Source organism: Thecamonas trahens, assembly GCF_000142905.1.
Source record: "Thecamonas trahens ATCC 50062 unplaced genomic scaffold supercont1.69, whole genome shotgun sequence".
Lineage (NCBI taxonomy): Eukaryota > Apusomonadida > Apusomonadidae > Thecamonas > Thecamonas trahens.
In genome coordinates this window covers 29,738-54,746 of record NW_013657611.1, presented here as the reverse complement: position 1 = coordinate 54,746, position 25,009 = coordinate 29,738, and the positions used below count along the sequence as shown (strand labels likewise).

The following is a 25,009-nucleotide window of genomic DNA, read 5'->3' as shown; positions in this document are numbered from 1 at the left end:
ATGACGAGCCTCGGCACACAGAGTGAGTTGGTGAGGGGTTTTTTATGTTTCGGCGAGGAAAAAAGGAACTGCTAGTCACACCTCGTGGGTATGGAGACTACGTGCGATGGGCACACGCTGTAGATAAACGTGTGCATGTAAGAGTGTTTTTGACACAAGCATCCTTGGTGCAGGCACATCAAAGCAGTATCGCGGTCCCGTTCTGGCTGCTTGACCTGGCGGGGGAGGCTCAACCACCTCTCGCTCGACTGCCGTCATGTCCACCCACTCCGAGTCGACTCAGCCAGCGAGTGCGACAGGGACCACGACGAGGACGACCACAGAGTCGTACGAGTCATATGAGCCGTCGGATTCGTATGTTGTGTAAAGGTTGAACGTGCGAGACGAGGAAGAGGGGAAGGGGCTTGGTGAGGCGCCGTCAGTTGGCGGGTGTGCGGCGGAACAGGTTGAGAACGGCGAGACGGGAGGGGTGGAGGGTGGGGGGTGGAGGCGGGCAAATATTTTCTGACACACCGGCCACATCGGGGATGGCGGCAATTGGGCGTCGGGTTGGCAGTGACCTGTCGCGGCAGGAGATGCGGGAGCATTTGTCGCGCATCGCAATCAACGATGTTGCAACGCAGGCGGTGGAGATCCGAAGGCTCAAGATGTCGGCGTCCAAGTGGATCTCGCTCATTCTGCTTGCTATCCGGTTCTTGCTCAACGTCTCGGCGGTTATCTCCAACTTTTACGACCAGGTGTTCCGGAACAAGGGCACTGAGTCTGGGGCGCAGTCGAGCTCTGTCTCGCTCTCACGGACGATTTCTGTGTACGCCGAGCTGGGGATCATGAGTGCGCTGTTTGTGGCGTTTATTGTTCTTGTCGTCGATCTGGTGTACTCGCTGTTCAAGGTTGCGGACCAGGCGGCGGAGAGCGAGTCGGAAGACGCGCGGTTTGAGGCGCTGGGCGGCGTCGAGGTGGTGGCCGGCAAGGTTGTGCAGGAGAAGGCGGACTTTAAGGATCGCGCAGGGTCTGCCGCCAAGAACCTGGTGACGACGACGTCGCTTATTGCCTCGATGTCGCTGCTGCAGTTTATGCCGTCGTTGCAAAAGCTCAAGGATCTGCCGCGGCAGGCACGGGCTGTCTCTCGGTACGTGGCCAAGAAGCTGCGGCGTGGTGAGCCAAACCCGCTGGTGCGGCGGCGGCGATGGACAGAGCTCTCAACGGTGGAGGCGACGGTGCTCTTCATGCTCTTTGGCTTTCTGCAGGCGATCCTGTTTATCATTGCGCTTGCGGCGCTGTTTGTCAAGCTCTCGCAGTTGCAGTTTACCGTCGAGCGCGAGGTCATCGACTGGTCGTTCTCGCAGATTCTGGCGTACGCCGGTTTCCTCAACAACGTGGCGTCGATCGTCAACGTCCCGCACGAGCGGCTCATCGGCGTCCTCCGCGTGGTCTTTGCCGGCGCCGACGGCCGGCTCGACAACATCGAGTGGAACTCGCTTGAGACTTTCCGCTCGTTCTTTGCTTACCGGGTCATTATGACCCACAACCTGTGGTACGGCTTTATGCTTCTCACTCAGCTCTCGGCCCGCGACCTGCAGACCGTCCTCATCGCCGAGCGTGAGACCGAGGTTGTGGACGAGTCCAAGGTCGAGGAACTGAACGCATTCGAGGCCGGCCAACGGATCAACGTCTTTAGCTCGGTGGCGTCGCAGCACCGTCATGGCAGCAGTCGCCGTCGCGGTAGCGGCTCGAACAAGGCCAGGAAGACGAGGAAAAGAAAAAGAAGCGGGCGTTTTGGCGCCGCACCTCGTCTTCGGATGAGTACGACTCGGACGAGTCGATGGACGAGTCGACAACCCGATACGACGTCGAGTCCGACGGCGACGAGTCCGGCTCGAGTGACATCGGGTCGAGCCAGGAAACGTCGACGAAGAAGAAGAAGAAGAAGAAGAAGTCGACCAAGCAAGACATCTTTGGATGGTAATCAACAAATGCAAGCCAAGGCCGTGGCTGTGAGGGATGGTCTGTCGGCCAGTGCCTCCTCCCCCTTTAGAGCCAGGACTGCAGCAGAGGATCCCTAGCAGACGTGCCCTTGATCATCGCATTGCATCTCGTCATGTCTATTCGTAGAAACGAGAAAAACAAAGATCGTGCCGCTGCCATCGGGACGGCGGCTTGCGGGCGGCGGCGAGGGGCGGCGGCGGGCGGCAGCAAGCGGCGGTGACAAACAAAGCACTCGACTCGACTCGACTCGCACGAGTCACGCCGTGGTGAGCGATGGGTGTGCTTGCAGATGTGAGTGCGGTGATGGGGATGGAGCACTTTGACTACGAGCAATTTCCTGTGGGAAGGGTGTGGCGGACGGTCGGTGCGTGTGCGGCGGGGTATGGTGTGAGCTGGGTGGCGGCCAAGCGGGTGCGTGCAGCGTGGCGGGGAGACGATGATGGGCACGGTGACGGGCACGGTGATGGGAGAGGCGGCGGCGGCGGCGATAGGCATTCTCAAGCCAAACGAAAGGATGGCAACGAGTGGATGCTGGCAGATCTGTTGTATCACATGGTGTTCATCCCGATGCTGGTCATCCAGTGTGTCATCGGCCTCGGGTGGGAGAGGAGCAGCTGGGAGGAGGCGGTCAAGGCCAGATGGCACGCTCGCTCGCACGCATCGGACGCGTACTTGATCCTCTACCTCAGCTCGACGATTGTGCATGCAGGTGTGGTAGCGATGAAGGATTTGCCTCAAACTGCCAAGCTCCAGCTGGCCGTGCATCACCTCATCTCCATCGCGTCGTACGGCATGGCGCTGGCGTCGGGGAAGGCTCATCCACTCTGCCTCGCGGCGGGCCTCTGCGAGATCAACGCGTACTTTCTCAACATTGTGCTGCTGTGCAAGGAGCTGGGTGTCAACTCTGGGCTCTTCCTCACGTTTACCGGCATCTTGCTGTGGGTGACGCAAATTGCGCTCCGCCTGGTCCTGTTCTCCGTGCTCAGCTACGGTGTTGCGGTCGACATCATAAGCGGCACGCCCGAGCTCGACGGCGTGCCCGCGGTCCAGGCCTGGTTCGGCTTCCTCTCGATGGCGCTGCTGCTTGTGCTTTCGGCAGTGTGGACAGTTCCGATTACCCGTGGGCTGATCAAGGCTCTACGAGGTGAGAGCGGCGGCAAGGCCAAGGTCAGCTAGGCGCCGCGGCTAGGCAAGGCCAAACTTTGTGTCGTACACGACGCGGTCGATAAAGTGGGCGGCGACAAGGCGGCCGTCAAACTTGCGACCGTCGACACGGGCGAGTGCAGCCTCGGCCTCGGCCACAGAGCTGAGCTTGGCGTAGATGTATCCCGCGGCGAGGTCGACAAACGAGTGCTTGACGGTTGCATGCTGCGAGAGCTCGTCGACAACGTCATCGCGGAGCTCGGCCTCAAACTCGGGGTCTGCGGTTGTCTGTGGCTCAAACATGTTGGCAAGCCGGATGCAGTCCGACGCCGCGACCTTGGTGGCACCAACAGGGGGTGCGGCAGCAGTCGCGGTGACCACCGCTGCTGGCGCAGGCGCCGACGCCGAGCTCGACGACAGCTCGTCGAGCGCAATGCCGCGCGACGAGGCCAGGGCCGAGATAAGCGCCTTGCGCGACGCTGCCCCACGGATCAATCCGCGCGGCTCGCCGTCGAGGCTGTCAACCACAGCCTCGCTCACCGGAATGATGGGCGCAGTCGGCGGCGGGCCGCGACCAGGCGGCGGGCCGCGACCAGGCGGCGGGCCGCGACCAGGCGGCGGGACGTGCCCAGGCGGCGGGACGTGCCCAGGCGGTGGGACGTGCCCAGGCGGCGGGCCTCGCACATGCGGGCCACGGCCTACTGGAAGGACCGGTGGTGGGCCCTGGTTGCCGCCGGCCAGTGACGGCCGCATCATCATCGGCCGCCCGTTGAGCGGGACGTTGCTGAGCGAAAACGCGGCCCGCATCGCCTCCAGCGACGCCATCTCCACATACGCCACGCCCTTGGTCCTGCCCGTGGCGCGGTCAAGAACTAGCGTGGCAGCGACAACCTCGCCAACGCGTGCAAAAAAGTCGGCCAGGTGAACCTCGGTCGTCTCGCGCGCCAGGTTGTACACAAACAGCGTTCGCGCATCGCGCTCCGCTGCCGTCGCAGGATCCTCTCCCTTGGCCCGCGGCGGGCCGTGGTCGTCTGCCCGCGATGCCGAGCCACGCGAGTGCCGGCTTCTCCGCGACCGCGAGCCCCGCTGCGGCTCGCGCCGGTCGTACCCGCGCCGATCGTATCCACGATCGCCGTATCCACGATCGCCGTATCCACGATCGCCGTACCCACGATCGCCGTACCCGCGATCTCCGTACCCGCGATCGCGGTTGCCGTACCCACGGTCGCCGTACCCTCGGTCGCCATACCCTCGGTCGCCGTATCCGCGGTTGTCTCGCGAATGCCCACGATCACCGGACCGCCGGTCATAGCCATGATTCCGGTTTCGCTCACCCTGTCTCTGTCCTTGCTGCTTCCATGGCGACCGCTCTCTCGACCGCGACCTCGACCTCGTCCGACCTCTGCTGTTCCTCCCATACCCATCGTGGTGGCGATCACGCCGATGATGATCACCAGCAACGTTCGACGAGTTCGTTCCATTGGTTTCGTTCGTTCCGTTCGTTCCATTTGATGGTGGCGGTTGCCCGTGTCCGTGCGTCGGTGCCCGCGGGTGAGATGCGGCCGGTGGTGCGCCGTGGGACGACGACATGGTGGGAAGAGGGGGGAGCTGGGGGAGCTGGGGGAGGGGGGGGGGGGTAGGGGGGGTAGGGGGAGAGCTTGGGGGAGGGAAGAGGGGAGAGGCAAAGGGGAGGTGGACTCCTTCTCGTACCCAAACTGAGAGGAGTGTGGCTCGAGCAAAGGGCGCTCATGGTCGTCGTCGTGGTGGGTGGTGGTGGTGCCCGTCGGTTGGGCGACTTGGGTCGCATTGGTTGTGATCGTGATCATGAGCCTGATCGCGGTCAACCTCGCCGGCTGAGTATTAGCTCGATCGGGATGTTGGTGCCCCGATTTCGGCAGAGAGAGAGTCGATGATGGTGACTGTGGACAGAGCACGTGAGCTACCTGCGGATACGATTTTGAGTGTTGGTCAGAGGAAAGATAAGGAGAGGGAAATGGGGGAGGGAGGGGAGGGGATCGACGGGGACTGTGATTGATCTTGGTGGCGGAGGCTGAGAGAAGGTTGTGGAGCTCGATTGAGCGCATGTGGGCAGCAGTAACACTGAGATCGGCATATGCAGTTGGACGTCAATAAGAGCTCCTGGTAGTAAAGCGCGGTTAAGGACGGTTGAAGAACGGGTGCAAGCAAGGGGGAACTGTCGGAGAGATGAGATCGCATGATCAAAGCAAGCTAAAATGTAGGGTTATGTTTCCTATGTCACCATCTTTGCTTTCCTCTCTCGCAGCACCATGCTCAACGCACATTCATCCCGATAGACATGGCATCCACCTTGCTACACCACGACATCGACTCGATTGCATGCTGATACCTTGCCTCCCCCTCCCTTCCTTCCCTACCAGCCTCGCCGTCCTCCAAATGACACTCGAAATTGTGCTTCCACTGTCGAATGAATGGCTCTTTTCAGTTTTTGACAAACACAGCATAGCACTCCACTTTCCAGCCAAAAGAGGGAAAAAGAGGTGAAAGAGCGCGCGCAGACAGCAGAGAGATTGAGAGAGACCGACCGAGAGAGACTGACTGACTGCCCCGAGTCGACTAGCAGGAGACATGGCCAGCGGACGGCTTCTTGCCGCTGTGAGCTCTGGTGACGTCTCGGTCATCAATGACCTACTTTCCACAAAGCCACGCCTTGCTAAGAAGGCATACTCTGGTATGTTCTTCTTCCTTCCCCCGCTTCTGTCCTTCCCCATACCCACAGACGTTGACGTCGTCGGTACCTCCCTCCCCCCCCACCCCCCTTACCTCCTCCCGCCCAAATGAACGACCTTTTTCTGAACACGGCCACGTCCACACTCACACCGAACCCCTTCCCCTCCCACCGTCCGTCCTTCCCTCGGTCCTCGCCTCAGGCAAGTACCTCGCCCACCTTGCTGTCGAGTCTGGACATGATGATGTGCTAGAGGCTGTGCTGGAAGGAGGAGCAGCTGCTGACGCGACCAACACAGCAGGGGCCACACCGCTTCATGTGGCGGCTGGCTTGCCCTCAGTTGACTTTGTGGTACTTCTTCTTGCTGCTGCGCCTGATACAGTCCATGCTGTGGATGACAATGGATGGAGTCCGTTGTTCATGGCGGCGGCGGCTGGCGATGTCGCGGTTGCTGACGCTCTGCTCGCGGCAGGTGCCAAGGTCAACTCCGCCGATGAGCTCGGATGGAGCCCGCTGATCAAGGCGGCTGCGAGTGGGCAGGCGGGGATGGTGAGGCGGCTGATCGAGGCGGGTGCGCGAGTTAATGCGGTAACTCAGTTTGGAGAGAGCGCGCTGCACCGGGCGGCGGCTAAAGGTTTCGTTGACGTGGTAGTGGCGCTCATTGGCTCCGCCGCCGACCTCAACCTGCGTACTGTGTCGGAGCGCAAGTCGCCGGCGTTTCTGGCGCTTGAGGCCGGCCACGTGGACGCACTGCGCGTTCTTCGCGATGCTGGCGCCGACCTACAGCTCTGCAACGTTGAGGGTACTTCTCCGCTCGACCGTGCCACCGAGCTGCGCGACGCCGGCGACACCAACATGGACGCAGCCATCGAGATCCTGGTCTCGGCCTCGGGCGACGTCGACAACCGCTCTGCGAGCGAGATCTCGCTTGTGGAGCAGACTCGCATGCTCGCCGGCGGCAACCGCATCCCTTCGTCTCGTCCGCCGCCGCCGGCTGCGGCGCCGCCTGCCGCCAAGTCTTCTCCAGCAGGTGTGGCGGCCAGTCCGGCGGTGGCGGCGCCTGCGCCTGTGGCAGAGGCACCTGCCGAGCCTGACAAGCCGATTTCTTTGTCTGTCATGACCGACTTTACCGCTAAGCACGACGCACTGCTTGCCGCGCTCGCCGCGCCGGCCGGCGAGCGGGCCCAGACTGTGCGCGAGTCGCTGGTCGCGCTCGGTTCGGTGACCAAGAAGGAGGTCATGCCGCTGCTTGAAGAGCTCAAAGACGTGTCCAAGGCGGTGCAAAAGTCGCTCGGCGCCCTGCTCCGACTCGGCCGCTCGTTCCTCAACGACGTCGAGAGCGACGAGGCTGCTCACGCCGTGCGCAGCCAGCTGGCCGAGCTCGCTGACGCCGTCCGCCCGCATGGCCCGCCGGCACGGCCGCCGCCACCCGCCACCGCGCCGCCGCCACCCGCCACCGCGCCGCCGCCACCTAGCACCGCGCCGCCGCCGGCAGCCCCTGACGCGGCCTCGCCCGCCGACGATGCTGCTGCGCAGAAGGCTGCTCGCAAGGCTGCGCGCGCCGCCGCCCGCGAAAAGGCTCTTGCCGACGCGCAGGCCATCGCCGACAAGGCTGTGGCCGAGAAAGACGCCGCGCCCGCGGGCGCACCAGAACCCGCGGCTGCACCTGCGCCGGCGTCCTCAGCCTCGGCGGTGGACGACCTCGTTGCCGAGCTCACCCGTGTGCCGAATCCTGAGCCTGCTCCCAAAACCAAGACTGACTCTGCATCACGGAAGGATTCAAGCGTCCACGACGAGTGGGGCGACCTTCTCACGTCCATGGAGGCGTCCAAGCCTGCACCGGCCAAGCCGGCTCCGAAAAAGTCGTCGGCCTTTGACATCGACGTCGAGACGCTGCTCGTCGAGGTCTCGGGCCAGCCATCAGCCTCGCACAACATCGACGCCCTTCTTGCCTCTACGGAATCGGACAGTGATGATGCAAGCGCCCCGCACCCAGTCAAGCCCAAGTCGGCCGTGCCGCCCCGCGTCGTCCCGCCTATGGAGCGCAAGTCGTCGTCGGTCTCCATCCCTGACTTTGCCAACTCATCGTCCGACTCGGGGTCCGGCTCGGGGTCCGACTCGGGGTCGGGCTCGGGGTCCGACTCGGGGTCGGGCTCAAACTCGAGTTCGGACTCGGGCTCGGTCAGGGATCCTGTGCCTGCACCGGTGGCGGCATCGACGCCAGACTCGGACTCGGATTCAGGAGCTGATCCCGCCTCGCTGTCAGCGTCCCAGACCAGCAACGCCACAAGCACGACTGCCGCGACTGCCGCCACCGCCACCGCCACCGCTGCTGCCGCCGCCGCTGCCGTTGCCGTCGCAAGTGCAGCCAACTCTGACTCGGGCGACTCGGTCGACCAGGCCGACCAGGGCGACTCGGCGTCGGCGTCGGCAGCGGCATTGTCGCACACCCCACGGACAGCACAGACCCATCCGGAGCCCGAGTACGCACCAGGGAGCCCGACGCCGGCGGCGACGCGGGCGATCTATATCTCACTCTCGGGCTACGTCCAGGTGGCGCGATCGGAGAAAAGTTCAAGAAGTACAACAACCGCTGGCTCCGGCTCGCGCACTCGACGCTCACGTACCGCAAGGCATCGGATACTGCCGAGGCCGAGGAGAGCATCAAGGTGGCATCGATCGAAAAGATCGAGTCGCTCGACGGGGTACCTGACAAGAAGGCCAAGAAAAAGTGGGCCGACAAGATGTGGGAGGTGGCGACGTCGTCGGTCCACTTGCGGTTTGTGGCCGACTCGACCGAGTCGCGCGACCGGTGGGTGGCGCTCTTGCGCGAGGCGCTCGAGCATGCGCTTGGGCGTGAAGTCCTGCGGGTCCCGGTTGGCCCGCGCCTCGGGCACGACCACATCACCGGCTCGGCACCCGATCAGCTCATTGCACCGGCGCGCGGGTGGACGGTCGAGGAGCCCGAGTCTTCGGTCGCCGTGGACTTTGATGTCCCGCCCACGCTACAGAACCCCAAGCTTGTGGAGCAGTGGTATCGCACGTACTTTGTGGGCCTTGAGCATGCCAACTTTATCGGCCAGTCGGACGATGCCGAGCTCGGGACCGTAGTCATCTCGCTGGTGCAAGAGTCGTACCGCCGATCGCTCCCGCTCCTGCGGGCGATTGTGTGGACGAGGACCGGAATCCAGCGGATGGTTGTCCCGCTCCGCAAAAAGCTCAAGAACTTGAAGCGCGGACTGACGAGGCTCATCGAGGCGCGCGCGCCCGAGCTGACCAAGCTCCGCAAGCGCATGTTTCTCTCGTCGAACCCGCAGCTCCAAACCGAGCTGCTTAAGATCGAGGAGACCGAGGTCGAGCGCGAGTACAAGATCGGACTGCTGTATGTCAAGCATGGGCAGACGTCCGAGCTTGACATGTTTGCCAACGACGCGTCGCCAGAGACCGATGCCCCGTTCCTGCACTTTCTCTCGCTCCTCGGCACCAACGTCCGGCTGCAGGGCTGGAATGGGTTTCGCGGTGGGCTCGACGCGCAGGCGGACGGGACCGGGAAGTACTCGGTCTTTGCCGACATCCACGGCTGCGATATCATGTTCCATGTCTCTACACTCCTTCCGCACGGCGCGACCGAGCAGGAGGTGCAGCGGAAGCGGCAGATCGGCAATGACATTGTTTGCCTTGTCTTTGTGGACGGGAACACACCGTTCAATCCCAACTGCATCGAGTCGCAATTCCTCCACGTCTTTATTGTGGTCCAGCCGGCCCAGACCCGCGGCGTCTACCGAGTCTCGGTTGTCCACCAGTCGTGCATGTCGTCGTTCGGCCCGCCGCTCCCGTCGTCAGTCTGGTACGCCGACGCGCACTTTATCAACGTTCTCCTTACAAAGGCACTCAACGCGCAGCGGTCGGCCATTGCGTCGTCGCCGACCTTTGTGCACAAGTCGAAGCGGACGCTCGGCGGTCTGCTCGACTCGATCTTCTCGGTCGTGGTCGATACCAAGAAGGAGTTTGCATCGCTCACCCAGCCGCGTACCGACGACGACATCGCCACCACCATTCTGTCGTTTGGCGGCTCCATGTCCGGCGTCCGCAAGGGCCTCGCTCCCCCGGCGTCCAAAACTGCGCCGGCCAAGGCTGACGCCAGCGAGAGCAATGGCGATGGTGCGAGTGAGAGCGGCAAGGGTAAGGGCAAGGGCAAGGGCAAGGACAAGGGCAAGGGCAAGGGCAAGGACAAGGACAAGGGCAGCGCGACGTTGACGCTCCGGCGCAAGCATGGCAAGCGCAAGGCGTCAGCGGCTGAGAACTTTTCGGGTCCGCGCGCCATGGTGCCGTCGCGACTGAGCAAGGTCAAGGCATATGATGTCAAGAAGCTGGTCTCCAACTTTAAGCACCTCGCCCTGGCGTGGGTCACTACCGGCCTGCAGCACTTTTTCTCCACTGAGAAGGGCCTCTACGTCCTCTCGCCGACCAAGGAGGTCAAGGATGCGGTGGTCCTCCTCTCCAAGCGCGCATTCTGCCGGCTCTCGTTCCTCGCCGAAGAACGGATCCTGCTCGGGCAGTCTGCGTCCAATGGCACCATGTACATGCTGTTCCTCGACTCGGTCGGCACGCCGGAGATGGTTAAGATCCGCGGTACCAAGGGTACCCAAGTGTACGCCACGGCCGAGAAGCCGGCGACGGAGGCCACGTACCTGGTGACTGCAGCGGGCAAGTCTGTGGTTCTATACACCTTTGACACGAGCGTGTTTGTCAAGACAACCAAGTTTTCGGCGCCCAAGTCTGTCAAGGCGCTGCATCTCTCTCGCGACGCGCTGCTGATGGTGGCCGGGGCCAAGGCGCTCCGGTACCCAACGGCGCGGCTGGTGTCGGGCGCGGCCGAGCCGAGCGTCTGGTTCGAGTCGTCGTCGAAGAAGATCAAGCTGGAGGCCGCGGCGGTTGCGCCGCTCTCGCAGCGCGACGCGCTCATCACGGCGGACCATACTGGGTACGTGTACGACTATGACGGGACGGTGTCGCGCAAGTTTACGCTGTCGTGGAACGTCATTCCGGGCGCGGTCTTCTACGCACCGCCGTACATCCTCGGCTTTGGCTACTCGACGGTCGAGGTGCGGTCTGCCGAGAATGGGGCGCTGTTCCAGATGCTCTCACTCCCGCCGCCGATCCGGGTGCTGTCGTGGGACGTGCCGCTGGTGTCGTCGGACCGCGGGACTGTCATCAACCTGCTCTTGCCGTCGACGCTCGACACGCTAGTGCCCGACGTATTGGCACGAACGGCGCTTCTGCAGTGCGTGGGCGCTGTGATTGTGCCTGACGACGACGACGACGACGAGGCGGGTGCTTCGACTGCCAATGGCGACAGCGGGTTGGCGCGGCAGGGAAGCTCGATGGTGGTGACCGAGCGGTCGAACGTGGTGGCCAAGGCATATCGCGATGCGCTCAACAAGGCTGTCGAGTATTTGACCGGCGACGGCGAGGGTGTGGCGGCCAAGGTCATGGGCGTGGAGGTAGTCTCGGCCGGCAAGAACGGGTACTGCGTGGTGTGTGGCAAGGGCGCAGACTTTAAGAGCAAGGACACGAAGCTGGCAATCTGCGGCATTCCGTGCCGCGACGCGCTGATGGAAAAGGTGACTTCGCTCGGCGGCTCGGTCCGCAAGGCACGCAAGCACTTTGAGCAGGCGACCGGCGCGGCGGCGTCATCGAACGCAGTCGTTGTCGCCTTTAACCACGCCCGGGCTGAGGTTGTTCGCCGGTTGCAGGCACTCACCGAGACCAAGGACAACAACTTTCTCAAGATCAACGTGACGGCCGCATCTGTGGCGCCGGCGGTCATTGCGTGTATGCGTGCGTTGGTTGCGGTTGGCGATGCCAAGGCCGGCCGGGCCGGGCCGGGCAGCGGATCGGATGGCGATGATGATGACGACGACGACGTGTTTGATGTCGCCGACGAGCTTCTGGCGCAGTCGCTCAAGACCAGCCTCCAGCGGTGCGTCAAGTACATCGACCTCGTGTCTGCCGAGGCGGCGGCGGCGGCTGCCGATGAGTCTGACTCGGACGACGGGTCTGAGATTGACGAGGCCGAGGGCGGTGTGCCGGAGCACGCGGCGGCGGCGCTGCAGCACGCGCAAGAGGTGATCGACGCAGCGTTTTCATTCGCCGACTCTCCGACTTGCCCGCCGAGCCGCAACGCGGAGCTGGTGCAGCTGGCGCGACTGGCGGAGGAGGCGTGCGATGCCGAGCCGCGCAACTGGCGGGAGGTGCGGCGGGCGGTGTGCGAAGTATACGTGGTGGCCATCCGGGAAGCAGCACGGTCTGACGTCGAGTCGCTCCTCGAGTCTGCGCTGTTTTCGGACCGCGATGTGGTCGCGGCACGGCTTAACAAGCACAAGGCGTGCATGGCGTTTACCACCAAGATGGAGGATGTGACCAAGGTCGTGCTTGAGATTGTGACTTATCATTGAACATACACTTACTGACATGAGGAGCAGAGCACCCTGCTACTCGCTGGCCATGAACGAGCGCTCGCGCGCGGTGGTGGGCTCGAGGACAAGCGAGTCTTCGCCGAGGGCGGTACAGAGCTCGCGAAGGCGGGCGCGCTTGGCTGGGATGTCGACGAGGCGTGCGCGGAGATGATCGGCCTCTTCACGGAGAGTGCGGGCAACCGAGGCGTCAACAAGCGAGGTGTAGGCAGCGGCGCCTGCACCGTCAAAGGTGAGCAAGGCGGCATGGTACTGGATGAGCGAGGGGCGGTGTGAGACAGTGATGAGGGTGATGCCGGCGTCCTTGGCGGCGGCATAGATGGCTCCCTCGACGTCTGCAGAGACAGCCGAGGTGCACTCGTCGAGGACGGCAAATCGTGGAGCGTGGTAGAAGACGCGGGCGAGGGCAAGGCGCTGGCGCTCGCCACCGGAGAGCACGTCCTGCCACACGCGCGCCGTGTCCCATCCGGCGTCCTCACGACCGAGGATGTGCTTGAGGTGGACAATGCCGAGGATGGCCTCGAGCTCGGCGTCGGATCGGCCTGCGGCAGCCATGTCGTCGACGGTGTGCGGGTAGAGGATCTGGTCGCGGAGAGTGCCGCGCGAGAGGTATGCGGCCTGGGGGACAAAGACGACGTCGTCGCGGGGCGGGACAACCATCTCACCGCCGTAGTGAGGCCAGAGGCCGGCGAGGACGCGGACCAAGGCGGACTTGCCACAGCCGTTTGGCCCTGCGACCAGCAGGTGCTCGCCAGGAGCGACGCGAAAGGTGAGGGCGTCGACGAGGACGTCACCAGCTGGGGTGACGAGCGGGACGTTGATGAGCTCAAAGTGGGTGCCGATGCGCTTGAGGCCCCGGGCAGCGAGGTCGATGGTGGCGGCGTTTGCGTTTGCCGACGCCTTGACGTAGCGTTCGGCGGCGACGTCAGTAATGACCGCACGGATTTGGGCGACACGCGAGGTGTAGCCGGCGAGGGCGGAGACTTCCTTGAGCGAAGCAAGGATGCGCTCGATGGCGTCAGCGGCTGTGGTGAGGAGCGAGCGCGAAGTCATGAACAGCTCTGTGTTGTCTGAAGCCGAGCGGGCGAGGCCGCCGGGTTGGTAAAACGCTGGAAGGGCGATCATGGTGAGGCCTGTGGCGGTCCAGACGTACTTCATGAAGAACGACTCGATGACACCGTACCAGGCGCGGGCGACGAGGTACTTGTCGAGCTGTCGAACAAGAGCCTTGTAGGCGCGCCACAAGTGCGAACGCTCGACCTCGTGGCCGCCGTAGAAGGCGATCTCCTCCGAGGCGGCACCCATGCGGGCATGGGCGTGGCGGAGCTCGCCCTCGAGCTCTGCGCGGCGGGCAACCAGCTTGCCAAACGGTGGCGAGAGCGTGCGGAGGATGACAGCAGTGGCGCCGATGACTACAGCAGCCAGAGCTGCCGGCCGGGCGGCGGCGCCGCCGGCGCCAATCGACGCCTTGGCCATGAACACCAGGCGGGCGGTGACGAGGACGACGTCAAGCCATGGCTTGGAGAGGTGCGACCACAGATGCGCGAGGTGCTCTGCAAAGTTGGCCACGTCCTCGGTGAGGCACTGATCGGCGTTTGCAATGCGCGAGTCGAGGTTGACAAGAGCATAGTACGCAGGGACTGTCGAGGTCCGATGGCACGGATGGGCACCAGCTGGGCCATGGTCGGAAGCAGCGCTCGGATTTGCAGTGTAAGCCGAGACCAGCTCTGTGGTCAGACGGGTCCTCAACGAGAGAGCCAAGCTCGATTCGAGGAAGCGGATGGCCGAGTTGACAAAGGTTGCCGGAAGAGCGAGAGCGATCCAGGCGACGAGAAAAGCGATGAACTTGTTCAGCTTCTTGTCGACGATGGTTTTGACGAGCGCGCCGTCCAAAGAAGCCACACCGATGGAGAGACCAGTCCGAATAACCAAAGCCAATGAATGAAGTGCCAAAATGGCTGTCTGTCGGCACCAGACCGATGGAAAGCAGATGGCGAGGAGCTCTGCCAGCTGCGACTTGAAGCTGTTGTCCGTGCCCGAGCACGAGGCGGCGGGTGTGGCGGCGGTAGAGGCGGGGGTTGAGGTAGCGGCGGGTGTGGTGGTGCGGGCTGCTGGTCGTAGGCGGAGGAGGGCGGTTACGAGTAGGTTTCCCATGGGTGAGTGAGTGTGGGAGGGAGGGAGGGAGGGAGAGAGAGAGAGTGTGTGTGTGTGCGGTGGGTGTTGGCGCTGGCGGCGTGCGTGACATGAGCGATTTGTTGGCCGCGATGGTGATGACGATGATGGTGGCGATGGGGCGAGGGGGGGGGAGGTGATGACCATGATGACCATGATGACCATGATAGCCGTGATGACCATGATGACCATGATAGCCGTGATGACCATGATGACCATGGTGACCATGATAGCCGTGATGACCGTGATGACCATGATAGCCGTGATGACCATGATGACCGTGATGACCATGATAGCCGTGATGACCATGATGACCATGGTGACCATGATAGCCGTGATGACCATGATGACCATGATAGCCGTGATGACCATGATGACCGTGGTGACCATGATAGCCGTGATGACCGTGATGACCATGATGACCGTGATGACCATGATGACCATGATGACCATGATGTCGATGACGATGGAGCTTTTTCTTCAACTACTACGGCCGCTGCTGCTGTTACTGCCGTTTGCCTTGGGCTGCGTGCGACTGGTTACTGTCGGCGGCGGCGTGCATGACGTGACCGGACAGAGGATCGTTCAGGTGCGCGAGGCGGCGCCGTCCGGCGACAACCTCGCCGCAGCGAACAATCCTCTCTCACACTGCTAGGTCATCGACATGGCTGAAGAGAACGTGTTTGCGGCTGCTCGGGCTGGACTGAGGAAGACGGCAAAGGTGGCGCAAGGTGTGGACCTGTCGCTGGAGCCGCTGCTCTGCGAAGATTCCGAGTCGTATCGGGCCCTGATGGAGGAGACGTACCTGGAGGAGTACCTCGAAGGCATCGCAGACTTCAGCTTTGATACCAATGCTTTCCCGCTGACCCAAGCTATGGCGGCGGGCATTCTTGGCGCACATGGGCCGGCGCGATCGGCAGCCGAGTCTGGAGCTGGGTTAGAGCTGGAACCGTGTCTCGACATGGTGATGCAACATGGATCGGCACTTGCCGACCTGGCACATGGCGTCGAGGCGTGCATGGCGAAGCTTGGATGCGACGAGGTCTTTGTGCGGCTCTCGTCACGGTCGCCCAAGGACGCCGTTTTGTTCCTTCCATCGTTTGGTGAGAGTCTGCGGGCCGCCGAGGCCGCCGCGGGTGATGACGGTGATGACAGCGGCGACGGCGGCGGCAAGACCAACCGCCGACTGGTGGCCATGTACGAGGCATCGACAGAGGCCATGGCGGTGTCGAGCGGCCGCGACGCGGTGCGGTTGCTGGTGCTCTCGTCGCGAATCCTGGACGATTTGCGGACGTATGTTGAGCGAGGCGAGGCCGCCAAGCCGATGTCGGTCTTTGTCCGCCGGTTTACCCGCTTCCCGCTCGAGCTCGAGCTCCGCGGCTTTGTGCGCAACTCGCAGCTCACCGCCCTGACGCAGTACAATCCGCTGGTGTACTTTCCCCGGCTCGCAGCCAACGTGGCGGCTGTCGAGGATGTTGTAGCCGACTTTACCCGTAAGTTCATTGCGTCGGGCGCGGTCGGCCTCGACTCGTTTGTCGTCGATCTCATCGTGACGCTCCCCGACTTTGAGCCGAGCAGAGACCGCGCGGGCCTGTTCGACGCGCCCGAGCGGTGGGAGGTGCTTGTGTGCGAGATCAACCCACTCGCCGAGTTTGCCGGCGACGGGCTCTTCTCGTGGGTCACCGACCGCGATGTACTCCTCGGCAACGCGCCGTTCGAGTTCCGGGTTGTCACCGCAGCCACACACGCACAGTCGCCCGCGAGCCTCCTGCCCGAGTGGGCCAAGTGGTTCAACGTCTAAAGCTCGTCCCGGACGACAGAGCCGGACCGCGGCACCGACTCGGGCTCACCGGCCGGGCGAGGAGGAGAGGACGGAGACCGGGCGGGCGGCTCAGTGAACGAGACAAGCTCGATGTCAAAGGCGAGCGGCGTGTTGGGCGGGACGCGCCCGTCGTCGGAGCCAGCCGAGCCGTAGGCGAGCTCTGGCGGGCACCAGACCCACGCCCGTTCGCCGGCGGCCATGGTGGCGACCGCGACGTCGATGCACTGCAGCTGCTGGCCCTGGCCCAGCTCAAACAAGCGCGGCGGAACGGTGCGCCGCATCGCTACCGACTCGATGACGACGTTGCTCTCGTCGCCGTAGCGCATCTCGTAGCGGACTGCGACCTTGGCACCAGGCGGCGGGACGGGGGCGTCGCTCCCAGCCGCACTCAGGACTTGCTTGTAAGCCGGCGTCTCTGGCGCCGGTGTGCCGTCGAGCGGCGCAAGCTCGACCTTGGGTGCGGACGCAATGGTCTTGGCAAGCTCGAGCCTGGCCTCACGCTGGGCAGCGACAATGGCCTTGCGGGCAGCGACCAGCTCTTGCCACCGCTCGCCGATAGTGGCCGACGAGGTCCGGAGCCAGGCCCAGAGCGAGCGGGCTGTGATCTTGGTCTCTTTGCCCAAAAGCGCCTCGATGGCTAGGCCGTCATCGCTCCGCGAGTAGAGGTAGACCACAGGCGCGTCGCCAGACTCGTCCAGGCCAGGGAACGTGGAGTCGTCCCACACGTTCTCCGAGGTATCGTACGAGCCGACCAGTAGACGGCCTTCGAGCGAGCCCTCGAGCACAATGGCGTCGTGGATGCGATCGAGAACATTGTGGGCATACTCGGCACCCGAGTGCCATGGCGAGTAGACCATGACGACGGCCTCCTCAACAATGCCGTCGGGATCGGTGAGCGCGTCGACAACATCCCACATGATGGCCTGGTTGAGGATCTTGATGTGGCCGGGCACGCTGTTGAGCTGAAGCTCATACTCGGAGAGCTCGCGCGAGGTGTAGAAGCGACGGGCATCGCCGCGCGCCCACTCGTGGGCAAAGGCAAGCATGCTCTGGGCCAACTCGCTGTCGCCGTCAGGAAAGATTGCACCGTCGTCCGGCGAGAGCTCGAGAAATTCGCGAGCGTAGACATAGGCGTCAGCGGCAAACGAGTTGCGAATGGCCATGGCGACGCTCTCGTTGGCCTCGGCGAGACCGTAGACGTTGCGCATAAAGGCCTGGCCGCGGTCGAGGTACTTGACCACCAGCGAGCCACGCATCGGAGCAGCCACATGCTTGGCGAGGCTCGCCAAGTGGGCGACCTGCGCGTCGCGGTCGGGGTTGATCTCGGCACCGGAGATGTTGACAAAGACGAGGCCGGACGGGACAGGTAGATCGGCGGCAGCCTCGACCAGCGACCACGAGTACTCTTGAAGGACTGGCTGGACAGCGACGAGGAGGCGGGCTTCCGTCTCGCGCGGCGCATCGAGTGAGATCAGGTCTGGCGTGAGCGTGACGGTCAGGCCGGCACGGCCACCGTCAATGGCGTCGTCGAAGCGGCTCGGCTTGGGGTAGGCTACAACGTGGGTCCCGCCACCGCCGCGGCGGCCGTGGTGGACGACGCACATAAAGTGCTTGCGGTAGCGGGCGGCGACGGCAAAGACGGCGTCGTAGACATCGGCGGCGAGGTCGGACCCGTCATCCTCATCGATGTAGATGGCGACGAGGCCCTTGTCGGCCTTGGCCGAGGAGGCAAGGGCCTTTGCCAGTGCGGCGGCAACAGGGGCCGAGTCGAGCGCACCAGAGGGGAGGTCGGCGACCAGTGGGCCGACGTAGCGCTCTATCTCGGCGTAGAGCGACTCGGCGGTGATGGGCTCGGTTGGCACAACCACTGAAGCCGGCTCGCCGGCCTTGACAATGTTGATAGAGCACCCGCCGCCGAGGCACGAGTCGTCATACTCTGCGCGGAGGCGGATGTTCTCGCGGGCGTCAGCAAAGACAAAGGCCGGGCGATGAACCTTTTTGTAGCGACGGGCGTTGTTGTGGAACATCTTGGCGACGCGCTTGAGCGCCTTTTGCATACGCTCACAGCGGTAGCACCAAGGATAGGCAAGATCTAGGACGACCAGGTCGTGAGCGGCAAAGGTATCGGCGGCCGAGCTGTCGTCGACGGGAGAGATCTTTGACGACGACGAGGCGTACAGATCGAGGACATTGATGTCGGCGTCATCGGGCTCCTCCCACTTGTCCCAGTTGATGGAGACATCGACATGCCGAGGAATGGTGTCTGCACCAGGCTGCAGCAGATGATCATGAAAGTGCGGGAGTGCCTTGACGAGCGAGCAGACCAGCGAGCCCGAAGCATGATGAACACAATGATGACCAGAATCAGGACCAGCCACCGGTTCTCTCAGGGTGATTGCCACCACAGGGGGAGTACCGTCTTGGCCATCCCCACATGTGATGATGACCGACTCACCATCTGCCACCATCACCGCATCACCACCATCATCGCAGAATCCATGGGATGACGATGGGGTAAAGGTGACCAACAGCGCATGCTGGTCTTGTCCCCAGGAGATGGCGAGAGAAGATGAGGGCACAGCACAGACTGACGCAACAATGACCAGACTGAGGCCGAGTGTTAGCGCGACGGTCCGAGCGGGGGTCATGGTGTAGGGTGAGGTGGTGGCCGAGGTGGATGTCGTGGCTGTGGTGGTTGTCGTCGTCGTGGTTGAGGTCAGCGGTTTGGTTTGGCAGTGAGCGAGGATGGGGTGCGATGGGATCGGATGCGATGGGTGTGGGCGGGTGGGGCGGGGAGTGTGTGTATGTGTGCGTGTGTGTGTGTGCGTGTGTGTGTGTGTGTGTGTATGTGTGGGGGCTGATGGCGGTGTGAGGGTGTATGGATGCAGGTGCTTGTGCTGTTGATCGATTGCGGCAAGAGGTAGATGAGCAACGTCGCCATCAAGTGCGATCCCCACGCCATCCCCACGCCAACGCAGAGTATGTAGAATCCCAAAACAGTATGCGATCGAATTACAGTTTTTGCGTATGTGTATTCATGCATGCATGATTGTGTGTATGTATGTGTGTGTATGTGTGTGCATGTGTGTGTGTGTGTGTGTGTGTGTGTGTGTGTGTGCGGTATGTGCGGGTGTCAGCCAGCGGACGATCGACTGGCTCTCCCTCCCCCCCCCCCCCCCCCCCCCCCCCCTCAGCCGCAGGCCACGTCGCTTGGTCGAGGCAGAGACGGCCACACCCCACCTCGGCTCCAGAGGGAGGGTGCGTGTGCGTGTGTGGGGGACAGAGAAGAGCCAAGACTGCATACCCTTAGCGGCATGTCTGCAGGTGGTGGCTATCTGAGACGGTCTGTGCTCTTGCGTGAGCAGGCTGGGCGGGACGGCGGTGGCGGTGGCGGTGGCGGCGGCGGTGGCAGCGGCAGCAGCTCTGGTGGCGGTAGGCACGATGATGGCGATGACCGACGAACAGTGGTGGTGGCTGGCGTTGGAGAGGTCAAGCTCGGCGAGTTGCTCGGCACGGGAGCGTTCGGCGCAGTGTACAAGGGCCTGAACACGTCAACAGGTGACTTTGTGGCCGTCAAAGAGTCAAGCTCGAGGAGACCGGCATGTCGTCCAAGCGGAAGCGCGAGCTTGCGCATGAAGTCGCTCTGTTGAGAGTGCTCAATCACAAGAACATTGTTCGCTTTCTGCAGTGCGTAGCACAGGCCGATGGCGAGATCATGGTCTTTGTCATGGAGTACTGCGGAGGCGGCTCGTTGGCACAAGTGGTCAAGCGCTTTGGCGTCCTCCCAGAGCCGCTCCTCGCCATTTATCTCGACCAGGTCCTCTCTGGCTTGGCTTACCTCCACTCGGAGGGCGTCATCCACCGCGACATCAAGGGCGGAAACATTCTGCTGACTAAGGACGGCCAGGTGAAGCTCGCTGACTTTGGCATCGCCACCCGACTCTCAGACCCGTCGGGTACGCGGTCGGTAGTCGGGACGCCGTACTGGATGGCGCCCGAGGTCATCGAGATGAAGTCGCCGACAACTGCCGCCGATATCTGGTCGCTCGGGTGCACAGTGCTGGAGCTGGTCTCGGGCAAGCCGCCGTTCTACGAGTTTGGACCCATTCCGGCCATGTTCAAGATGGTCGGCGAAGCACACCCGCCGTTCCCTGGCCCATCGGCAGCGTCGCCGCTCCTGATCAAGTTTCTCAAGGCATGCTTTGTCAAGGATCCGCCGCTGCGCGCCACCGCGCGCGAGCTCTGCTCGCATCCATGGCTCACCTCGTGCCGGGCGGCAGCAGCGAGCAAGGCCGACATCTCGGAGATGCACCAGACGCTCGCACACATCTCGGCGCTGACCGAGGCTGAGCGGGCGTCAATTGCAGCGGCCAAGGGCCCGCTGGCGCACGAAGCCTCGCCCTCGGTCTACAACTCGGTTGTCGACGGCGACGCCACACTCGACATGCTCAACGATGTCTTTGATTTTTGTCGCCTCCCGGCGCTGCCAGCGAGAACGGTGGCGTCGAGTCGTATCCGGTCCCGGCCATCCTCGCAGACCCAGAGCTGCTGCAAAAGTCGATGGCGCACTCGGTCCGGATCACTCGGACTCGGCCGGGGCCAGACGACGGCGGAAGCACTGGCGATGATCCGCCGCCCGGTTCGTCGATGACGCTCACCATCTTTGAGTGCCTCAAGCGGCTGGCCGAGTCGCATGCCAAAGTTGCTGCCCTCGAGTCGTATGTGGCTGAGCTCGAGTCGGTCATTGCCGCGCGCGAGCGCGACCTCGAGCTACAGCACCTGCACTACGAGGACGCGATGATGCTGGCTCGCGCCGAGGCGAGCGTGTCGCCACCGGCGGCGGCACCCGAGGCGGCTGAGACGCTTGGCGACGCCGACGAGCTGCGATTCCTGCGATCGCGAGTGGCGCGGCTGGAGGCCTCGCTGCGGCGGGCGGTAGACAAGGGCGTGGGCTACGAGTCGACAATCTGCGAGCTGACCCGCGAGCGCGATGCACTGCGCAAGGAGGTCGGTACGCTCTCGTACGAGCGGCAAAACATGCTCTCCGAAGTCTCGTCACTCCAGTCGGCGTTCCGGGCCTCACCGCTCCTTCGCGACAGGGTCATGCGGCGGCTCTCGGTCGATGCAGCCGGGAGCTCTCCGCCGCCTGCCTCGGCCCTGCTCGGCTCTGGCAGCTCGTCCGACCTGCCACTGGCGGTGAGCAGCGGCGGATTGTCGGGCGCCACGATGCGGCGACAGACAAGCACCGGACCGGCCGTCGACGGCGGACGACGCGGTGGCTCACCGAGCCCACCGGCGTCGTCGTCGAGCGCTGGCAACTCGCCGCTCGCCGGGGACCACGATCACGACGCCGAGCCGTACCACTGGCAAGTCGGCATTGGCGAGCACTCGATCCTGCCCAAGGACACACCAGCCGAGCCGCTGTGGAAGCGCAAGCTCGTGGAGCGGCTGCAAGTGGCGCGGGCACGGGCACGCGGCGGGCCAGACCGCTCGCCGCGCGGGCACGTGCTCGATAGATTCCCACCGGGCGTGCTCGCACCGTCGGCGCCTGCGCCGCCCGAGCCGCTGCCAGCGCAGGCACCCAAGACCCGCGACCAGATCTCGTCCGACTTTCTCTCCAAGCTGCGGTTCTTCCGCGAAGGCGAGGCTGAAGCAAGAGATGCGACAACAAGCTAGAGCCTTTACGACTCGTTGTTGTACTCAGACTCGCCCGAGTACAGCTCGGACGAGGGCTGGCCAGTGAGCTCGCTGGCGTCGTGTGAGTCCTCGGCGTGGGCGGCGAGGACGCGGAGTACGGTCGAGGCGTAGTCCTCGTGCTCTCGAAGCCATCCGAGCCGGGCGGCAGCGACGGCCGCCTCGGAGACGGCGGCAAAGGCAATGATCCACCACGCGGCGGCAAAGAGCGAGGCGAGGGCAAGCAGGGCTCGGCCGCCGGGTGGTAGAGCTGCCGGTGCGGCAACGCTCCCGGTGCCAATGCCCAGGAGTGAAGTGGCTGTGATGTAAATGGCAGTCGGCCACGAGCCGCACGGAGTTGCACCGGGGTCGTCCAGGAGGCCGGCTGGGAGTGAGGAGCAGGAGAGACCGAAGCGGAGAGTGGATGAAATGGCGGCGCCGAGGACAACGACAGCGGCAAAGAGGATCGCGCCTGCTGTGAGCCAGGTCGAGGTGTGGAGTCTATGGACAGTGAGGTGTTCGTCCCACGCGTCCGAGAGAGTAATGAGCGGCGGGAGCTCAAGGAGCTGCTGGCGATGGTCGAGCGAGGTCGGGTCGTCGTCGATGGGTAGCGCCACCGAGTTGTCCGAGTAGCCAGCGCGGAGAGCGACGCCGCGCCAGTTGACCGAGACCAGGAGCTTGCGAACAAAGACGCCGTTTTGGTGGATGTGTGCGAGCGAGGCCGCACACGAGCAGGCGATCATCAGCAGGAGTACAGCACCGAGGAGCACAAAGGCGAGAACAAGCTCGAGCTGCGAGTCGAGGCGCGAAGCGACCTCACTAGCCCGTGCGGGCGAGGCTTCATGCGGCGAGTGGGTGGCGTTCGGAAAGGTGTGAAGGAAAGCGCCAAAGGACGAGGTGGAGACGCAGCCGGCGGCGACGTAGGCGGCGTCGAGGAGGTCGAGCTGGGTATTGCTCGCCGCGCGCCAGAGAGCAATGCTGGCGAGGCTCGGCCAAAAGACAAAGACGACAAGTAGTACAACTGGCAGCGCGATGTAGAGCGAAGTGTGTGAGGTGAGCGTTGTGCGGTCGAGGAGGAGCGCGATTTCGCGTTCATCGACGGCACCGAGGCGGGTGATGAGGTAGCGCCCGCTGTCGTAAGCGTGGAGGAGCGCAGATCGGGCAGCGCGGAGGCGGATGTCGGTGATAGCCAGGACAACAAGTGCAAGGCTGACGGTGAGGCCAAGGAGGGTGATGGCCAGCACAATCTGGGTCGAAGGCGGCGTCGTGTCAATGTGGCCAAACCAAGCGGTCGAGGCGAGCTGGGCGGCAATGTTGACACCAGCAGTGAGCGAGGTGACCGCGCCCGGGACAACAAGAAGCATGGCAGCCGCCATGGAAAGAAAGCGAGCCAGAGGAAGCTGGCGAGTGCTAGCCGCGGCCACGGCCCGCCGGCCTGAGGCGAGGTCAGCTCGTACGGATCCTGCTCGAGCACGTCCTCGGGGACAAAGGCGATGTCAGAGAGGTTTCGAGAGAGGTTGTGGGCGAGACGCGCGGTGGCCCACCAAAAGGCGACAACAATGAGGGCGGCAAAGATGAGAGAGGTGGCCACGACGACGACGCGACCGGGCACGTCTGAGATGGCGGCGCTGTTGACAGCTGACGAGCCAGCGAGCGAGAGTACAGCGATGAATGCCGACGACCACGACAGTGTGGCATCCGGCAGAAAGGTGAGTGCCATGGAGGGAAGAAAGATGGCCCATGCGAGAGTGAAGAGTGGGACGAGGACGGTCTTTGCCGAGATCGAGCTCGACAGCGTTGTGGCCATCCTTTCCAGATGGGACTCGAATGTTGACGGTTGGGCGAATCCGGCGGAAGCAAGTGGCGCAAAGATAGGATTGAGCGCCACGCCCCGACCGCCACCGCCACCGCCACCGCCACCGCCACCGACATGGCCATTGCCATTGTCATTGCCACCAACGTCATCCCTATTTCTCCCATCTCCCCAGCCTCCATCATCAAGCGCGCCGTTGGCATGCTCTAACGAGTCACGATGAGAGCTCCGACGACGACGACGACGACGAGGTGAGTCGGAGAGAGGGGGGAGGGGCGAGAGAGGCGAGAGAGGCTCGCGGACCAAGGGTTCGTCGTCCCAGCCGGACTTGAACATGTGGTGGGAGAGGTGGTGGTGTCAGCGGTGGTGGTGGTTGGCCAGCAGCTGAGAGACATTGGCTTGCAGGTGTGGCCGTACTTGCCCAAGTGGGAGCACTTGTACCTATACTCCGACTATACCTCACTATTGACACACTACCTACATAGCCTACATCCGCATAGCCTACATATACATAACTAGTCTTTGTCATGTCGTACTCTGTCTCTATCTCGTTGCCTACTGTGGGAAGGTTCGCTGTCTCGGTCGCCTCTTCGGCCACCGTCCATGACCTGTTTGTGGCTGTGGCACAGAGGCTGGGCGTGGAGCCTGGAGGTAGGTGTGGTGGGAGGGGAGGAGGGGAGGAGGGGGAGGGGGGCAGAGTGGTGGTGGTGGTGGTGGTGACTCATGATGATGATGATGATGATGATGGGGGGGGTGACCATGATGATGACGATGATGATGACGACGATTATGACCATGACCATGACCACGACTACGACCATGACCATGACCACGACTACGACCATGACCATGGCCGCGACCATGACCATGATGTTAATGGGCTGATCATGGGCGGTGGTGCTGACGGGGTGCGGATGGGGGCAATCGCTGTTGGTGTAGAGATTGAGCTCCATCGCGGCGAGACTGCGCTCTCTGTCACCGTTACCATGGAGTCGGCGCTGACTGCCGCCGTGCCCAAGCCCGATGAGACCACACTCTGGCTCTACCCGCGATTCGGTTCGGTCGACCATCCAGACGCAACTGCCCACCTCGACCTCGACAGCCTCAAGGCCATTGTCTCTGCCTTGTAGCCCCCCACGCCACCCAACCTTTGGGGGTACTTGGGGGGGGCTCATCCTATTTCTGGTGGATAAGTGCGCGTGAGAAGCCCCCCGAAA

At 63.3% G+C, this 25,009-nt stretch overlaps 9 protein-coding genes across 9 annotated transcripts; 5 read left to right on the top strand and 4 right to left on the bottom strand.

Annotated features, from left to right (window-relative positions):
- Positions 1 to 243: 243 nt before the first annotated feature.
- On the top strand, positions 244 to 2,144 carry AMSG_11083 (uncharacterized protein). Its single transcript, XM_013897506.1, has 2 exons — positions 244 to 354; positions 557 to 2,144. The coding sequence occupies exons 1-2, from the start codon at positions 257 to 259 to the stop codon at positions 2,061 to 2,063; spliced, it is 1,605 nt and encodes a 534-aa protein (XP_013752960.1). The 5' UTR covers positions 244 to 256; the 3' UTR covers positions 2,064 to 2,144.
- Positions 2,145 to 2,468: 324 nt separating this feature from the next.
- AMSG_11082 (uncharacterized protein) lies at positions 2,469 to 3,134 on the top strand (the record flags this gene model as incomplete). The annotated part of the gene is made up of 2 exons (XM_013897505.1): positions 2,469 to 3,041; positions 3,095 to 3,134. The coding sequence occupies exons 1-2, from the start codon at positions 2,515 to 2,517 to the stop codon at positions 3,132 to 3,134; spliced, it is 567 nt and encodes a 188-aa protein (XP_013752959.1). The 5' UTR covers positions 2,469 to 2,514.
- On the bottom strand, positions 2,890 to 4,445 carry AMSG_11081 (uncharacterized protein; the record flags this gene model as incomplete). Its single annotated transcript, XM_013897504.1, has 2 exons — positions 2,890 to 4,319; positions 4,349 to 4,445. The coding sequence occupies 2 exons, from the start codon at positions 4,443 to 4,445 to the stop codon at positions 3,172 to 3,174; spliced, it is 1,245 nt and encodes a 414-aa protein (XP_013752958.1). The 3' UTR covers positions 2,890 to 3,171.
- A 1,173-nt stretch (positions 4,446 to 5,618) lies between these two features.
- AMSG_11080 (GTPase activating protein Rap1-GAP) lies at positions 5,619 to 12,311 on the top strand. The gene is made up of 3 exons (XM_013897503.1): positions 5,619 to 5,839; positions 6,039 to 8,383; positions 8,410 to 12,311. The coding sequence occupies exons 1-3, from the start codon at positions 5,737 to 5,739 to the stop codon at positions 12,292 to 12,294; spliced, it is 6,333 nt and encodes a 2,110-aa protein (XP_013752957.1). The 5' UTR covers positions 5,619 to 5,736; the 3' UTR covers positions 12,295 to 12,311.
- Positions 12,222 to 14,937, bottom strand: AMSG_11079 (ATP-binding cassette sub-family D member 2; the record flags this gene model as incomplete). The annotated part of the gene is made up of 2 exons (XM_013897502.1): positions 12,222 to 14,328; positions 14,629 to 14,937. The coding sequence occupies 2 exons, from the start codon at positions 14,935 to 14,937 to the stop codon at positions 12,331 to 12,333; spliced, it is 2,307 nt and encodes a 768-aa protein (XP_013752956.1). The 3' UTR covers positions 12,222 to 12,330.
- Positions 14,938 to 16,006: 1,069 nt separating this feature from the next.
- Positions 16,007 to 18,734, bottom strand: AMSG_11077 (FK506-binding protein 5; the record flags this gene model as incomplete). Its single annotated transcript, XM_013897501.1, has 2 exons — positions 16,007 to 18,612; positions 18,723 to 18,734. The coding sequence occupies 2 exons, from the start codon at positions 18,732 to 18,734 to the stop codon at positions 16,282 to 16,284; spliced, it is 2,343 nt and encodes a 780-aa protein (XP_013752955.1). The 3' UTR covers positions 16,007 to 16,281.
- Positions 18,735 to 19,907: 1,173 nt separating this feature from the next.
- AMSG_11076 (STE/STE11/CDC15 protein kinase) lies at positions 19,908 to 21,982 on the top strand (the record flags this gene model as incomplete). Its single annotated transcript, XM_013897500.1, has 2 exons — positions 19,908 to 20,762; positions 20,801 to 21,982. 2 exons carry the CDS (start codon positions 19,908 to 19,910, stop codon positions 21,980 to 21,982), a joined length of 2,037 nt encoding a protein of 678 aa, XP_013752954.1.
- On the bottom strand, positions 21,910 to 23,786 carry AMSG_11075 (uncharacterized protein; the record flags this gene model as incomplete). Its single annotated transcript, XM_013897499.1, has 2 exons — positions 21,910 to 23,389; positions 23,437 to 23,786. 2 exons carry the CDS (start codon positions 23,784 to 23,786, stop codon positions 21,988 to 21,990), a joined length of 1,752 nt encoding a protein of 583 aa, XP_013752953.1. The 3' UTR covers positions 21,910 to 21,987.
- A 476-nt stretch (positions 23,787 to 24,262) lies between these two features.
- AMSG_11074 (uncharacterized protein) lies at positions 24,263 to 24,927 on the top strand. Its single transcript, XM_013897498.1, has 2 exons — positions 24,263 to 24,443; positions 24,732 to 24,927. Exons 1-2 carry the CDS (start codon positions 24,320 to 24,322, stop codon positions 24,920 to 24,922), a joined length of 315 nt encoding a protein of 104 aa, XP_013752952.1. The 5' UTR covers positions 24,263 to 24,319; the 3' UTR covers positions 24,923 to 24,927.
- The last annotated feature ends 82 nt before the right edge of the window (positions 24,928 to 25,009 follow it).

Coding starts and splice junctions, on each gene's coding strand:
- AMSG_11083 (XM_013897506.1), top strand. CDS start 257: ATGTCCACCCACTCCGAGTCGACTCAGCCAGCGAGTGCGACAGGGACC. Junction 355..556: donor TCATATGAGCCGTCGGATTC/GTATGTTGTGTA, acceptor TCGGGTTGGCAG/TGACCTGTCGCGGCAGGAGA.
- AMSG_11080 (XM_013897503.1), top strand. CDS start 5,737: ATGGCCAGCGGACGGCTTCTTGCCGCTGTGAGCTCTGGTGACGTCTCG. Junction 5,840..6,038: donor TGCTAAGAAGGCATACTCTG/GTATGTTCTTCT, acceptor TCCTCGCCTCAG/GCAAGTACCTCGCCCACCTT. Junction 8,384..8,409: donor ATATCTCACTCTCGGGCTAC/GTCCAGGTGGCG, acceptor ATCGGAGAAAAG/TTCAAGAAGTACAACAACCG.
- AMSG_11074 (XM_013897498.1), top strand. CDS start 24,320: ATGTCGTACTCTGTCTCTATCTCGTTGCCTACTGTGGGAAGGTTCGCT. Junction 24,444..24,731: donor GCTGGGCGTGGAGCCTGGAG/GTAGGTGTGGTG, acceptor CTGTTGGTGTAG/AGATTGAGCTCCATCGCGGC.